The sequence below is a fragment of the Prionailurus viverrinus genome, chromosome B3, assembly GCF_022837055.1.
Source record: "Prionailurus viverrinus isolate Anna chromosome B3, UM_Priviv_1.0, whole genome shotgun sequence".
Classification (NCBI taxonomy): domain Eukaryota; kingdom Metazoa; phylum Chordata; class Mammalia; order Carnivora; family Felidae; genus Prionailurus; species Prionailurus viverrinus.
Genome location: NC_062566.1, coordinates 24,969,931 through 24,984,645, shown reverse-complemented (window position 1 = coordinate 24,984,645; position 14,715 = coordinate 24,969,931). Strand labels below are relative to the sequence as shown.

Genomic DNA, 14,715 nt, shown 5'->3' with positions numbered 1-14,715 from the left:
GATTTTTATCAAATCATTGTGAGGTCTGTTTGGTGTTTTGGAGGAACAAGACAAGCTTAGGATCTCCCTACTTGTTGCCAATTTAACTCCTCCCTCTCAACATGCCATGTTTAAATGAGAGTTCCAGTGGTAGTTAGTATTTAAAACCATACCTGGGTCTGTGTCCAGAAATCTATTATTTTTAAATTTCTTTTAAACATTTATTTATTTTTGACAGGGAGAGAGTGCTGTCAGGGGAGGTGCAGAGAGAGAGAGGGAGACAAGGGATTTGAAGCAGGCTCTATGCTGGCAGCCGAAAACCCAATGTGGGCTGGAGCTCATGAACCATGAGATCAAGACCTGAGCTGAAGTCAGATGCTTAACTGACTGAGCCACCCAGATGCCCCCAGAAACCTATTTTTATAACTGAAAACTTGTGTTGCTTTTTAAACATTTATTGAGCAGTGTATTTGGGACATAGGCACTCAGAAAGAATAATTTAAAAAATAATAATCCTGTAGAATATATAAGCCTATGTATCCTAATCATATTTAACCTCGTGAAGTTCGATTCTCCAAGCAGTTGAGTGTATCGTTTTTTACTATCTTCTTACAGAGATAGGGAAGAGCGATTGGCTGCACTCACAGCTGCTCAACAAGAAGCAATGGAAGAGCTCCAAAAAAAAATTCAGCTTAAGGTAAGGATAGTATATATTTCAATGTGAAATTTTAGAGCTTTCAATGGCACATGAGATTAAATCTTTTATTTAAGGGATTGTATAACATTTTAATTTGTATTCTTAATATTTGGTTAATAAGACTTACATGATTTGGTTTTGGTCCGTTCTAATTCAACTGTCTGAAAAATTTATTTTAATATGATAAAATGATGAGAATAATTAAAGGAATTTTAACTTTCCTGTTTTTACTAACAAATTTGTTAGTGACTTGAAGGCATTACTCTTTGGTTTCTGATAGTTATACTTTTTAATTATTTACAAATAAACAAAAAATGATTAGTATAATTAGTTTCACTTGATTTTCAGTGCCTATGAATTGTGCGATTGTAACTTGGGAAATTGTGATAAACTGCTATTTTCTAGAAAATCTTTACCATTAGTAATACAGTTTCTAGCAGTATATTTTACACTGTGTAACAATTACTTATACATTGTCTCCTCACAGAGATAGTACATTCCATAAGGTAGAGGGCCATATTTTATCACAGGACGTTATCATTCACTAAAATTTAATGTACCAAAAATCTGTTGAGCCTTGTAGTAGACGTGGGGTTAATGAGATGAGTAAGTCATGATTCTAAATTCCAAGAAACTCTTAATGTAGTGTGAGAATCAGTTGCTACACAGATAATTTCCATATGGACATATTACTTGGAGTGCTATGAAAGTATGGATGAGGACACTGAGTTTAATATGAAGCATTTCAGAAGTCAGGAAAAAATTTTAGAGAATAACTCCTGAGCTGAATCTTGAATGGGTAGGAGAATAGGTAGGTGGGTGGGATGACATTTCCAATCATATGAAAAAGTATGAGTGTTAAGTCAGAATTCTGGAATTGTGTTTTTTCAGCTTGGTTATGTTTTTTGTTTTGGGGGTAAGTCACTGGAGGTGTGGAGCAACCAGAAATGGTGGTGTGGAGTTGGTGTGGTAGAAGTCTGCATCATGATGGGGTTTGTCTGCTATGAGGATATGCTTGGTCTTTATGTAGGGGTCAACATGTCCGAAAGTGTGTTCCCAGAAGTGCTTCTCAAAAGTGTGTTGTAGTCAATTAAGTGTGTAAAATGTTTTTTAGTATGAGCTAGGCTTATTGAGTCACAATGCACAGAGACATACTACAGGCTCCATATAGTTCAGTGTTAAAAACCTGTTTTGCTTTAATGTAGTGTTTTCCAAATTTATTTGCGGATAGAACCTTTTCCACAAAGCACTTACAACATCCTATGGTGTTGTTCCAAGAAGCACACTCTAAGAGACGTTACTGTGCATGTAGGAGATATTAAAGGGCTTTATGTAAATTCTTATTCTTAGTGTTCACATCAACATTGAATGAAGACATTTCTTCTATTATTGTAGAAACTTTAATGGAAATACTGTTTTTTTAAGTTCTCCGTATAATTTGCATCATTTTTATATTCTCACGCTTTGACTTCATTCACAGCATGATGAAAGCATTAGAAGGCACATGGAACAGATTGAACAAAGAAAAGAAAAAGCTGCTGAGTTAAGCAGTGGGCGGCATGCAAATACTGATTATGCCCCCAAACTGACGCCTTATGAAAGAAAGAAGCAGTGTTCCCTCTGTAATGTCCTGGTAGGTTGTCATTACTAATATTGTGATGATATGATTCATTACTAAAGTTTGTTAAACTATGGAAATGTATTCTCCCGGTCTTTTAAAATTCATATGATTTTAAACCGTGGATTTCTTTCATGATTTTTATGCTAAGTAAGTAGTATAAAAATAGCATTGGCATTTAAGAGTATCAGTGCAAAGTGCCAGAGTAATGCAATTGCTGCTAAAATGGATATATCCTGCTTAATTGATAGCCCAAGCAATATTTTTGGGTACTGGAATCAAAAAAGAAAAAGGCATTTTCAGTCTTGAAATTTGAACTCTGATACTTAGAAGAAATGATATCCTGTTAAGGTTGGTTACAATGGCATGATTTTTCTTATGTATCTTCTAGAGGATTCTCAGAGTTGTGTTTTAAAGAAAATATTTTTAGCCTAGTATGTAAAGGCTAGTGTGATATCAACATGCATATAATATACTGGCCTGAATATATAATTAGATATAATTATATGTTCATTACAGTTGCTTTGATTTTATGCTTTTAGATCTCTTCAGAGGTGTATCTTTTTAGCCATATTAAAGGAAAAAAACACCAGCAAGCCGTAAGAGAGAATAGCAGCATTCAAGGGCGTGAACTTTCAGATGAAGAAGTGGTAAGCTTTACTTCTGTTCATTTCCACATATTTATTGAAAACTCAGTATGTCCTATATTATAAAGAATTCCATGTTCGGTTGTGATTATTTAAAATTATATTTAACATTTAATAACTACTAAAATATAGTATACAAATATGTCATTTAGTATACAATTTAGTGCTCACTTTGACAGTGCATATACTAAAATTTAGTATACGGTTTAACAAGAAACAGAAATAAGAACAATTTTACTGTAAAAAAAGGTCATAGTATTTTGATATTTTAATAATATACAAAAGAATTATTTAGTGATGCCCTGCATTTCTTGGAAAATAATTAACAATATACATGTCATGTAAATTGATAATTTTATGAGTACAGTATTTAGAAATTTTTGGAAATGCATTATTTATCTACCTATAATTGCTTACAGTGGAATTTAGATTTGTATGAATATTTTTAGAAATATTTTACATTCAATTGTTATCTAGACATGGATGACATTGCTAATCTATGAATTTGTTGGTTCTATTTATAATAGCAAATTTCTAGAGCTACCCAAAGATGAGACATTCATGTTTGTGAAGTATCTCTTAAGGTGCCCAGGAAAAGTTATTATGGTTCTAATGAGAGCAGTAACTGTATATACATACATGTGTGTGTTTAACTCCTGTTCCCCAGTGTAACGAATATTAATAGAGTACACAAATCTCAAGTATACAGCTTGATTGATTTTTACATATGTTTCACTCACATCAAGATATAGATCATTTCTTATACTCCAGAAGGCTCCCCATGCTCCAACCCAGACATGTCCCCAAGTGGTAACTAGTCTACACCATCAGTTAGTTTTCCCTGTTCTGGAACATTCTTTAAATGGTATCATACAGTATGTACTTTCTGTGTCTGGCTACTTTCACCTACCCCTAACTCTGAGATTGATCTTAAATGTTTATGTGAAGTTGTAGTTCATTCTTTTTCTTAGCTTTTTATCAATGCTCTCCAGGTGAAGACCATCAGGAATATATTTGTAGTTGAATAAAATAGGGTTTTATTAATTAAAGAATGGAAAATGTATACTGTGGGGAATTATGGAGCTTCTCAAATAAGGTGTTAGAAAGGGCTTATTATAGGATTTGGGCTTGTGCTAAGTGATTTGGTTGGGGAGGGGAAAGTTCGAGGACTTGAAGCTTTGATCTGGATTGGATGCTGTCAGGAAGCAGGAGTAAGTCTGTGGTTGGTTCTTAATAAATCAATAAATCTTACCTGGGTAGGAGGACTGAAGCTACTGTTTTCTCCTGAGTTTCTGGGTATGACCAGCACTTGATGGGAAATTGCACATAGTTATTTGGGCTTACTTCTCTATGATTTCCTCCTTTTGAGGATATTCCCCCCTCAAGCTCCAGTGGCTTTGGCAGCTCTAAACCAAATTCTGTCTCTTCAGCTCAGTAAGGCTGCTACTTTTAGTTTGCAGTGTCTCCATGCCAAAAATTGGTATAAGCCTTTCAAGGAAAAATCCAGAGTGAATGTGGAGCTTACCTCATGTGCTTCCTTTCTGTTAGGGATAACGGTCTCTCAAGTTCTGGCTCTGTTGGCTGTACTGTAATGCCTTCAAATTGATATTTGGTATACTTTGTACAACATTTTGAGTTGGGAGATAGTCCAGTCAGTATAAGCCAGTCCACTGTGGCTGGAATTGGAAGTCTCCTAATATTTAATTCCTGTATACACATTGTTTGACATAATGCTTGACACATGGTAAGGTATTTAATAAAAGCTCATTGAGCTGAGTTGAACTGAGAGCTTCTACTGAATGGCTTTAGGTACCTCTAATAAAACATGTAATTAATCATCTATTTAGTTTACCTCAAATAATTTTTTGTCTTTTACTCAAATTGTATGAGTATTTTAAGAGTGAATAGTAAGGATTTTTTTTTATTTTACTTGAATCATTCATATAATTTACCCCATTCACTCTTTAAGTTTGCTGTTTAGAACAAGAGTCATGTGTATATGTGTGCCACTTTGAAAAAATCTTAAATTGCTTTCTTTAATTATAATTTTTAATTATTCCATTACAAATGAAAATTTTCCATTTATAGAAATTACTTGTAATTCTCTTAATTAAAAAACTGTATTATTTAATTTACAACAGATTATTTAAACATTTTCTGGAATGTTGCTGTTATATAAATTGAAATCTATATTTTATGTGTTTTACTTCAGTGAGAAAAGTTGAGAAGGAAAGAATAGTTCATGCAATTTGAAAGAAAAATGTGCAGTATTGTCTAACTTTTGTAGCTCTTATAGCATAGCCTGATGTTTAGCTGTTGTGATTTGAGATTTGGTTGATGTGTTCATTTTTTTATATTATTTCAGTTGAAAGGAATTAAATTTTCCTTAAGTTCTCACTTAATTCATGTAGTTATTCTGGGTTATAGCCCTTTCTTCCTGAAAACAAACATGCGATATAGGATATGAGTTATGTGATATAGTAAGGCAGTTTTATATTTACTCACATGGAAGTTTCATTTTTAATCAGTGGAGGTATCTGTAGTAAACATACTTGTTCTACTTAAAGTTATTACTTGTCATCTGTGATGTCTTTATGTTATATACACCTTGTCTGTGACCCTTCTTCCTTGACATGTAAGATTTTATTTATACCACCTCTGACCTAATAAAATTGTACCTTTGACCTTATGCACTTGACATATCAGATAACTTACTCTTGATCTTTGACACATTTTTTTTTAAGCCTGTTAAACGTAATAGGTAGCTGCCTGGCAAGAAAGGTATAATGTTTTGTGTTTTTGTTGTAATTTGACTGGGAAATTTTTCTTGTTTTTTTGAGACTTCACAAAAAGAGCTGTTATGTGTTTGATTTTTTTTCTCTTTCATTGTCTTAAAATCCAGGTGTTAAAAGTAGCTAATTTTTGAAGGTCAAAACAAATGGGTGCTAGTTTAAATACATTCCAAAATTTAGTTTTTATACATTGCTAGAGAAATAATGAAGTATGAGTTTTAATTAAACCTCTGATTTCTGAGTCATCCTCTTTTCACACCAGTATCTAAAGAAGCTAATAGTGATTTTTGTGAATGTTGAATGAAGTACATCCAACCTTATATAGAGAATGAAGTTAAAAAGCGTTTTTTTTTTTTAATCCATATTTTTCTGTTTGTGAGACTCCTTGGTGTGTTTGTTAACCTGTGTACTTAAGTAAATTTTATTTTCATTTGGTTCATGGATGTATAAAAAGGACTTTCATGAAGGATCTTAACTATAATTTATTGGATGTTTACAACCAAATGTGATTTTATGAATCCCAAATTAGTATTTCAGCTTGGAAAAATTATGCAAATTAGGTGATTGAAAGAAAATGATATTTTAAGTTAGCAAAAACATGAAGACATTACTGTACTTAATGAAATATAAGCTGATCTCTTTTGCCAGAGTGCGCTGGTGTTGAGGTGAAAGAAGTCTCCTAGATATCTCCTAGAATTGATGACAGTCTAGGAAATAATAGATAATTCCTAACAGATTGGTTCATTTCCTTGCCTTGCTTACCTTTGTTTGTAGAAGCCAGAAGTATTTGTTGTCTTTTTGTAATCATGTTAGGAAAGCATTTTGTCTGCTTCTCAACAGAAAGTCAAGTCAAATGAACAAACTGGGACTCATTTAGAATAAATATTTTTCCCCCAGTACCTCAGTTGGGTACACTTTAAGTTAATTTGATAAATTATCTAAAAATGCCTTACCCTTTCTTGTAGGATATAGCTTCCATTGCCTTTATTTTCTCTTTAATAGGATGGGAAAAATTTTGTGGTGTATGTGTATATGTGTGAGAGAGAATGTGTGTGTGTGAGAGAGAACATGTGTATGTGTTCAGTATGTAAGACACATATATAGCTGATTGTTAACATATAATTCTTCTAACTTTTAGAATTCTTATGGTGGTAAATTCACCACATTGGAACGCGGGCGTGCAGAGGCATGTAGCTATTTATCCGTGCTGATTTAGTCTTCTTCATTGGTTTAAGGAAAAAAATTGAAGTAGGTAACCAGTTTGTTTTAAACTTAGTTTGATCCAATAATTTAAACAGTTTCTCTAGTTTGTACCTAGCCTCTTTTGAATAACAATCCTTAGCCCCTATCCACTTGCTTATCTCCTTAAGATAGCATCTATGTGTATTGGAGGAAGAGTATGGCTTACTTGACCCCATATTAAGAGGAAAAGTTGAGGTCTTTCTACCAGATGTCTTCTTTCTTTTCTGATTTCCAGTGTGAGACCCTTCTTTACCTGTTCACTTAGTAAACCAGTCATGAAGAGTGGCTGGTGAACTCTTGATCTCTTCTTTCCACTTAGTGTTACAGTGGAGCATCAGCCATTTGTTTGCCTCTTCCTGACCAGGTCACCCCTCAGTCCTCTCTGCCCATATGTCTCCGAGTCTTTGCCATAACCTTCATTCTGGCCCTGACAGGCCTACTGGCTTCTACCACAGGGTTCATACCACATAAGAACTAAGAACATTTTGGGAAGGCTAAAACACAAGACATCTTCCTAACCACCTAGCAAGGCCATACTAATAGACCTATTTGGTGACAGGGACAGATGGAGAGACTGCTTCTTTTGAGAATCAAAATTATACTTTGGGCATTACTGTCACTTAGCTAACATATTATCCCCTTTGGGATACACATAAAACTTTTTTTTTCCCCCTCCTTTTATCTTCAAAATGTTTTGGCTGGAAAGAGATAAAATTTCCTTTAACCACTCCTTCCTCCTCATTCTAACCAAGCAATTGAGCCTTAAGGTTGGAAAAGGGAATTTTCTTCTTACTGTGGAATAAATACTATGGTTTGAATTCTCTAGGCTTCATTATTGACATGCTAAAGGGCAAGATAAATAAATTTGTTAAATCTCAGGTGATTAACTTGGTTTATAAACCTATTGTTTTGCTGCATTTATCTGTTTTATATGTCTAAAGTTGATTATTGTAGAGTGTATTTTTCTTGTATTTATTTTAGAACAAATTCTAACCACCTTTCTAGCAGAGTTGAACTGGGCAAATGCCATATGCTAAGAAAGTTAAAATAGATCATCACATTCATAATTTTGAAATATTACTTCATTGATGTCCATTTTGCATACCTTTTCTGATGTTATTTGACCATTGCACTTTTCCTGCTAATAATCACAGTCTCGGGGCGCCTGGGTGGCTCAGTCGGTTGAGCATTGGAATTTGGCTCAGGTCATGATTTCACAGTTTGTGAGTTTGAGCTCCACATCGGGCTCTGTGCTGACAGCTAAGAGCCTGGAGCCTGCATCGGATTCTGTGTCTCCCTCTCTCTCTGCCCCTCTTCCGTTCGTGCTCTGTCTCACTGTGTCTCTGAAAAATGAATAAACTTAAAAAAATTAAAAAAAAAATCACAGTCTCTTTTCTGTATTTTAGTTTTCTTTTAGTTAACATTCAGTTTTAGAAATATTGATCATTAATCAGAACTGTAGTTTTCTTACAGTTTTTTCAAGATTCTCTGTCATTGGGTTGGTAAATTACAACTACATGAAATTCTCTTCCATGAACCTTTTTTTTAAAAACACAGTTGGTTTATTTTAAAATGCAGTTTCAAGGGTACCTGGGTGGCTCAGTTGGTTAAGCATCCAACTTTGGCTCAGGTCATGATCTCACTGTTCGTGGGTTTGAGCCCTGCATTGGGTTCTGTGCTGACAGCTTGGAGCCTGCTTCAGGTCTGTGTCTCTCTTTCTGTCCATCCCCCACTCACATATTCTCTCTCTCAAAAATAAATGAATAAACATTAAAAAAATAAATAAAATAAAATGTAATTTCAAATAGGTAGCAAATGCCTGCAATTTAAATACTTAAGCTCTCTAGTGTTTGATAAAACTCTATTTTGTGACCCTTAGATAGCTATACAAATGTGAAAAGCCATTTTCAACTGTATTTCTCTGCATGAGTCCATATGTATTATAATATGTGCTGCTTTTTGTTTACAATATGATAGTTATCTGATTTTATAGTTTGCTTATAGCAATTAAAACTATTTTTTCCTTTTTGCATGTGTTTATTTGGAAATTAGAATGGAGTGTCCCAACCTGATATTTTAAGTGTTTAAGTTGTAACATGTTGGCTGTTATTTGTAGCTGATACCCATTCCCTTTACAAAGTTGATTAAATATCTAAACATTATTGCTTTTTAAAAGACATAACCTCTTAAACTCCTTAAACTCTTATTCAAGATCATGGTGGTTTGGGATGTCTAGAATAGTGACTACTTTTACACATCTACAGATTACAGACTAATACATTTTCATCTGGCTTTTGTGTGTCATTTGTGAGGAGTTGCAGAATCATCACCATGGGCGACATTAAAAGACCAAAGCAATTGTGATGACTATTTTGCAGCTGCTTTCTTTCAGTTGCATGATAGAGGATCAGAAACAGTGTTGTAGTGAGGCATATTTATATAACCCAAGCTACTTCTACTTCTCTCAAAGTTTTGTAATATGTACTTCTTTATATAGAAATTTGATACATGCGTAATCTTGAAATCCATAATATGATAATTTCATATTGTAATGATAAAGGAAATAAAGGATTTATTTTTAAAATCTTTTTTAATGTTTCTTTATTTTTGAGAGACAGAGAGAGACACACACAAATCTGAAGCCCGATGCGGGGCTTGAACCCATGAACTGTTGAGATCATGACCTGAGCTGAAATTAGATGCTCAACCAACTGAGCCACCCAGGTGCCCCGGAAATAATGGATTTATTAATAGGAGTTTATAAGCAGGAATGTTCTCACTCTGACAAGAATAGTTAATGAGTTTAACATTTTATTTGCCTAATTTACATAATTCTTATTTTCCTTACTAAATAATTGATTATGAATGCTTTTATTTTAATTAATTAATTAATTTATTTATTTATTTAGAGTACAAGCAGGGTAGGGACAGAGAAAGAGGGAGAGAGAGAATCTCAAGCTGACTCCATGCCATCAGCCCATCAGTCGGGCTTGAACTCATGGAACCGTGAGATCATGACCTGTGTCAAAATCAAGAGTTGGACACTTAGTTGACTGAGCCACCCAGGTGCCCCTAAATGCTTTTATTTTAATTTGGACTTTATTAGGTTCTTTATCTGAAATTCAATGGCCAGCATATTAGTTCCAAAGTAAATATTTATAGAGGAGCAGACCTCTGATCAGAGTTATTGAGTTTTAGTAGTAATTATTTTGTCAATTGACTTCTCTTGCAGTCTTTAGAGGCACATCTGTTGTGTCAGGAAAATCACAAAGTTGTAAAACAAAATTTTCACAATTCCAAATTTGGTCCTCTCTCTCAAAAATTTGTTTTAGATTACAAAGTATTTCAGCATCATAAAGGAGTGTAATAAACCCCGTATTTCTGTCACCTAGATAATGAGATAACACTTATTTCCTGGTCCCTCCATATTTGGAAAGATGGAGGGGATACAGAAGCTATAAAGTGTGGGTAGTGACGCCAGGCTCTGGGAATAGAACTAAATCCTTATGTTGCATGCTGAGAAATCAGTAGATAATCCTAAAACTGGAAAATGAAGAAGTGGCAATGCAAACATATATTCAGGAATATAGAGAAGAAAGATAAAATAACCTACTAAAACCATTGTGCCTGGATTGGAGAACGAAGTGGGAGAGTGGTGGGAAACTACTTTCTTTGAACCATTGACTGTGTTAATCATGTCTGTGGGTAATATTGACAAAAGCATAAACATTTTTAAAAAAATAAAGAACTACAACAATGGCAATTATGTTCATGGCCATGTTGCTCAGGAATCTTCTGTGTCCATAATTTTTTGTTCATGGTTAAATTAGGTAAATTAATGCATATGCCACCGTAGATGGCTATCATAGTGAACTTGGATATTTTGGCCAATTATATTCTTAATTCTTTTATTTTAAATTTATTGCAGTATCCTTTGATGCCTTTAATCCAAATACTGGATTTTTCCTTTTTTTCTGTTGCTTTCTGTTCCTATTATTTGTAGACAAATAATAAAACAACTATCAGTGTATCCCCCACTCAGGTTAGTGAGTATCTCCTGGTAGGAAATTATGTTTTTGTTTGTTTCTAGTGCTTTTGCTTGTGAAAGATATATTCCCTGGGTGTAGATTTGTGGCTTAATAATTATTTTCTCCAAAAATTGAGAGATAGTATTCTTTGTTTTCTTGCTTCCATTCCTAGTAGTGTAGATTTTTTTCTTCTTTATTATTTTTTCAAAATTGACTTGGCTGTTCTTCTGCTTTTCAGTTTGTACATAACCTCTGCAATTAACTTGTTAAACTAAGAAAATCCAGTTTGAATTTTTATTGACATTGCTGTGGAATTCTACATTAAATTGGCAAGAGTAGGCATCTTTTAAATATATTTTCTTTCCATCCAGCAACATGTTTGTCTACTTGTGCCTTGCATTTGTTTATGTGTCCTTTAGTTAAGCGTTCATTTTCTTCATTTAACTCTTAAACATGTTTTAGTAGGCTTATTTTGTTTCTAAATTAATGGGTTTTAAAAGTATTTTAAAGTGACAAAATTTTAAAAATTCCAACAATTTAGAATTACAGTTATTTCCTTTTAAACAAAAAGGTATTTCCAAGGTTATGGATTAGAGAGGTGGCAGTGCCTTTTGTTTTATGAGTATGAGTATATATGTGCCATTTAAAAGTCTGAAGTGATTCATGGATTTGACTGCCATTCTGTATAGGGACCAGACTAATCTTCTGGGCATTGCTTCAGTTTTAAACTATGTGATGCTAAAATGAGTCCTGTTCTTTGTTTTTAATTTCAACTTTTGTCACATTATGATCAGAGTGTATGGTTTATCTAGGCTTCTACTTTGGAGAGTTTATTGATTTTCTTTATGGCTTAATACGCTGTAAAACATTAAGAATACATTTCTCACTTTGGGTATATATAATATATATTAGATCAGATTTGCTCATTGTTATGCAAATATTCTCATTTTTCATACCTATTTTTTCTGCTCACTAATACCCTTTTCTCAAAAATGGAAAGATTGCCAGTATACTATTATTACTATTTATACATGTCTTCTTGTGTTTTAAAAATCACTCTCTATATATGTATATCACAATGTTTTATTATCATGATTACAACTATTTACATAATTTTTGTCTTACTGATGAATTTTACCTCTTAAAAATGTGAAGGGTCCCTCTTTCCTATTTCATGCCTCTCTCCTTGAATATTATTTTTGTATGGTATTAATTTTGCAAACCTAGTTTTGGATAGTGCCGCCTGATATGTCCCTTTATATCGTTTCCCTCCCTTCTTCTCCCTTTTGCTCTTGTCTCCATCATAGTTTTGTTTTTGCACCTAGATCTGTTCTTAAAAAGTATAATTTTATTTTAGCTGTTTCCTGCTTTATAAAAAAGTACCATGCTGTATACACCCTTTTGGACTTAACTCTTTTCTACTGAATATTATAGTGCCTCAATTCATACAAGTTAGAAAATTGTTGCCATTTTTATTCTTTTTTAATATATATATTTTTTAGAAAGAGGGTGCACATGAGCGGGAGAGAGGGGCAGAGGGAGAGAGAGAAAGAGAGAGTCTTAAACAGGCTCCACACTCCGTGTAGAGCCCAATATGGGACTTGACCCTACAACCCTGGGCTCATGACCTGAGCAGAAATCAAGAGTTAGACGCTCAACTGACTGAACCACTCAGGCACCCCAGAATTATTGCTGTTTTTAAACAGCTTTGAGGCATAACTATCATAAATTAGACTGAACTTACTTTTAAGTTTACTATAACTTTTAGCATATTCATACCATCACCATGATCAGGACAGTGAACATAGCTGCCACCTCAGTAAGTTTCCTCATCTACTGTATCCCTGCTGATTATCTGCCTACTTTTGTTCTACCGATTTTTGAGAAAGGGATATTGAAACCTTTTATTTTAATTGTGAATTCTTCTATTTCTCTTGGCAGTTCGATCAGTTTTTGCTTTATGTTGTTTCAAATTGTATTATTAGTGGCATAAATGCTAATGATTGTTATGTCCCCTTGATTAATTGACCCCTTTCATATGAAATCACCTTCTTTATTGCTAGTAATATTTTTTGCCACCTTACCTAAATATTAATTATCCATTCCAGCTTTCTTTTATCTAGTGTTAGTGTATCTTTTTCTATTCTTTTACTTTTAACATATTTATATTTTTGCATATGTCTTTTTATTAAACACTTAAATAGACTTATAGACAATCTGTGTCCTGGTTCTGGTGACTTTGATGTGAAGCTACAGAGTTTCTGAAGCTCTTGTCACCTAGGGCTGTGAAAGGCGCTCACAACTGAGGACTTCCAGCTTTGCCTCTGAGCATTCTTTTCCCTTTGATCTTTTATTGAAAGGGTGATGTTATTTGTGATCTTTGGTAATATTGTTACTGGGATATTATTGAGATGACTTTGAAGGATGAAGCCTAATTGTAATGTAGCATGCTGTATTTGAAATCTGAGAATTCTGAGAAAATACCTTTCATTACAAAGCTTGGTTCAATATAGTTGAACCATTCCCTGTTGCAGTATTGAGTTCAACCTTTCTCTATCTTCACAGCATAATAAATTAATAAGCTTGTTGAACTCTGTGCTTTCCTTTGAGTCATTTGTTAAACCTCAGATTAGATCAGAAAAGAACATCAGAATCTACAAAAGAAGTCTTTACCCCATTTATCATCTCCACCTACAGGAAAACTGATGGAGTATTTGTAATTGTCACTGAGTGGCAGGGGGACAGATGGTCGGCTATCATCCTATCAGAAGATGGCCTTTTCTCTTTGGCGTGGTGTCTGTTTCACAGTATTTCATTAGCTTCATTTTTCTTGTTTGTCACTTGAGACAATGTAATACATAGACTATAGTAGATAAAAATAGAAGTGTGTCCTATACCTGTAGAAAAGGACCTTGGTGGAGTTGAATCTTTTGTCTAATTAAAATTGTCTATCAGGTTTTAAAAGTTGTCATTGTCTTATGTTTAATTTTTCAAAATGGATGCTGTCACAAAAGGCATTGTTTTGATAAAAAGCATTACATTTCAGATTTTATTAAATTTACTGTTTGACAAATTTTTAAGTTTTACTTAAATGTAATAGAATTCTCAAACTTCTTATCTTTTTAAGTATTTTTTCAGCACCTGCTTGTGCACTTTGCATTAGTCCAGGCACCAGGGAAGCACAGATGAATGTCAAGCGAGCCTAACTTTTCAGTGTATGCTGTCTGAGTTTCATGAATCTCTAAACACACTCATTTTTAAAACTGAACTAGTTCTTTATATGGTGCTTTATTTTTGAATAGTGTTTAGGTAATATCTGTAGATACTTTATTTGATATGGCAAATTCCATCTTACAAATCACTAATTACAAATCATCTTTCCTCTGAACTCATTCCGGAGGATAATCTGCTGAACAGTTTGTGGAGTGATACCAGTCAGAATAATAGTTTACTGCAGATTGTTTTGGTGTTATTCTTGGTAAAACTCTGACACCCAGAGAATCTTACCTCTTTAACTTAAGCAGTTAGCATAAGCCCTTGGCATATAGTAACTATTGAATTAAATGTTAATAAACTAAATGTTAATGAGCTAATTACAATTTATTTTCAGTATATCATATTGAAGAGTGGTATTGGTATTCAAAATATATGGTAGAGTGCTGTCTAAAAATACCATGTTGTTTTAGTTGAGTATTCTTTTATTTCCTCCGTT

At 33.6% G+C, this 14,715-nt stretch overlaps 1 protein-coding gene across 7 annotated transcripts in view; it reads left to right on the top strand.

The window, feature by feature from the left end:
* The window catches only part of SCAPER (S-phase cyclin A associated protein in the ER), a 532,470-nt gene that overhangs the window by 192,773 nt on the left and 324,982 nt on the right, over positions 1-14,715 (top strand). For all 7 annotated transcript variants that reach the window (XM_047863178.1, XM_047863179.1, XM_047863174.1 and 4 more), the window contains 3 exons: positions 595-676; positions 2,157-2,309; positions 2,837-2,944. In XM_047863178.1, the coding sequence (XP_047719134.1) occupies positions 595-676; positions 2,157-2,309; positions 2,837-2,944 (343 nt within the window). The remainder of the gene's footprint in view (positions 1-594; positions 677-2,156; positions 2,310-2,836; positions 2,945-14,715) is intronic.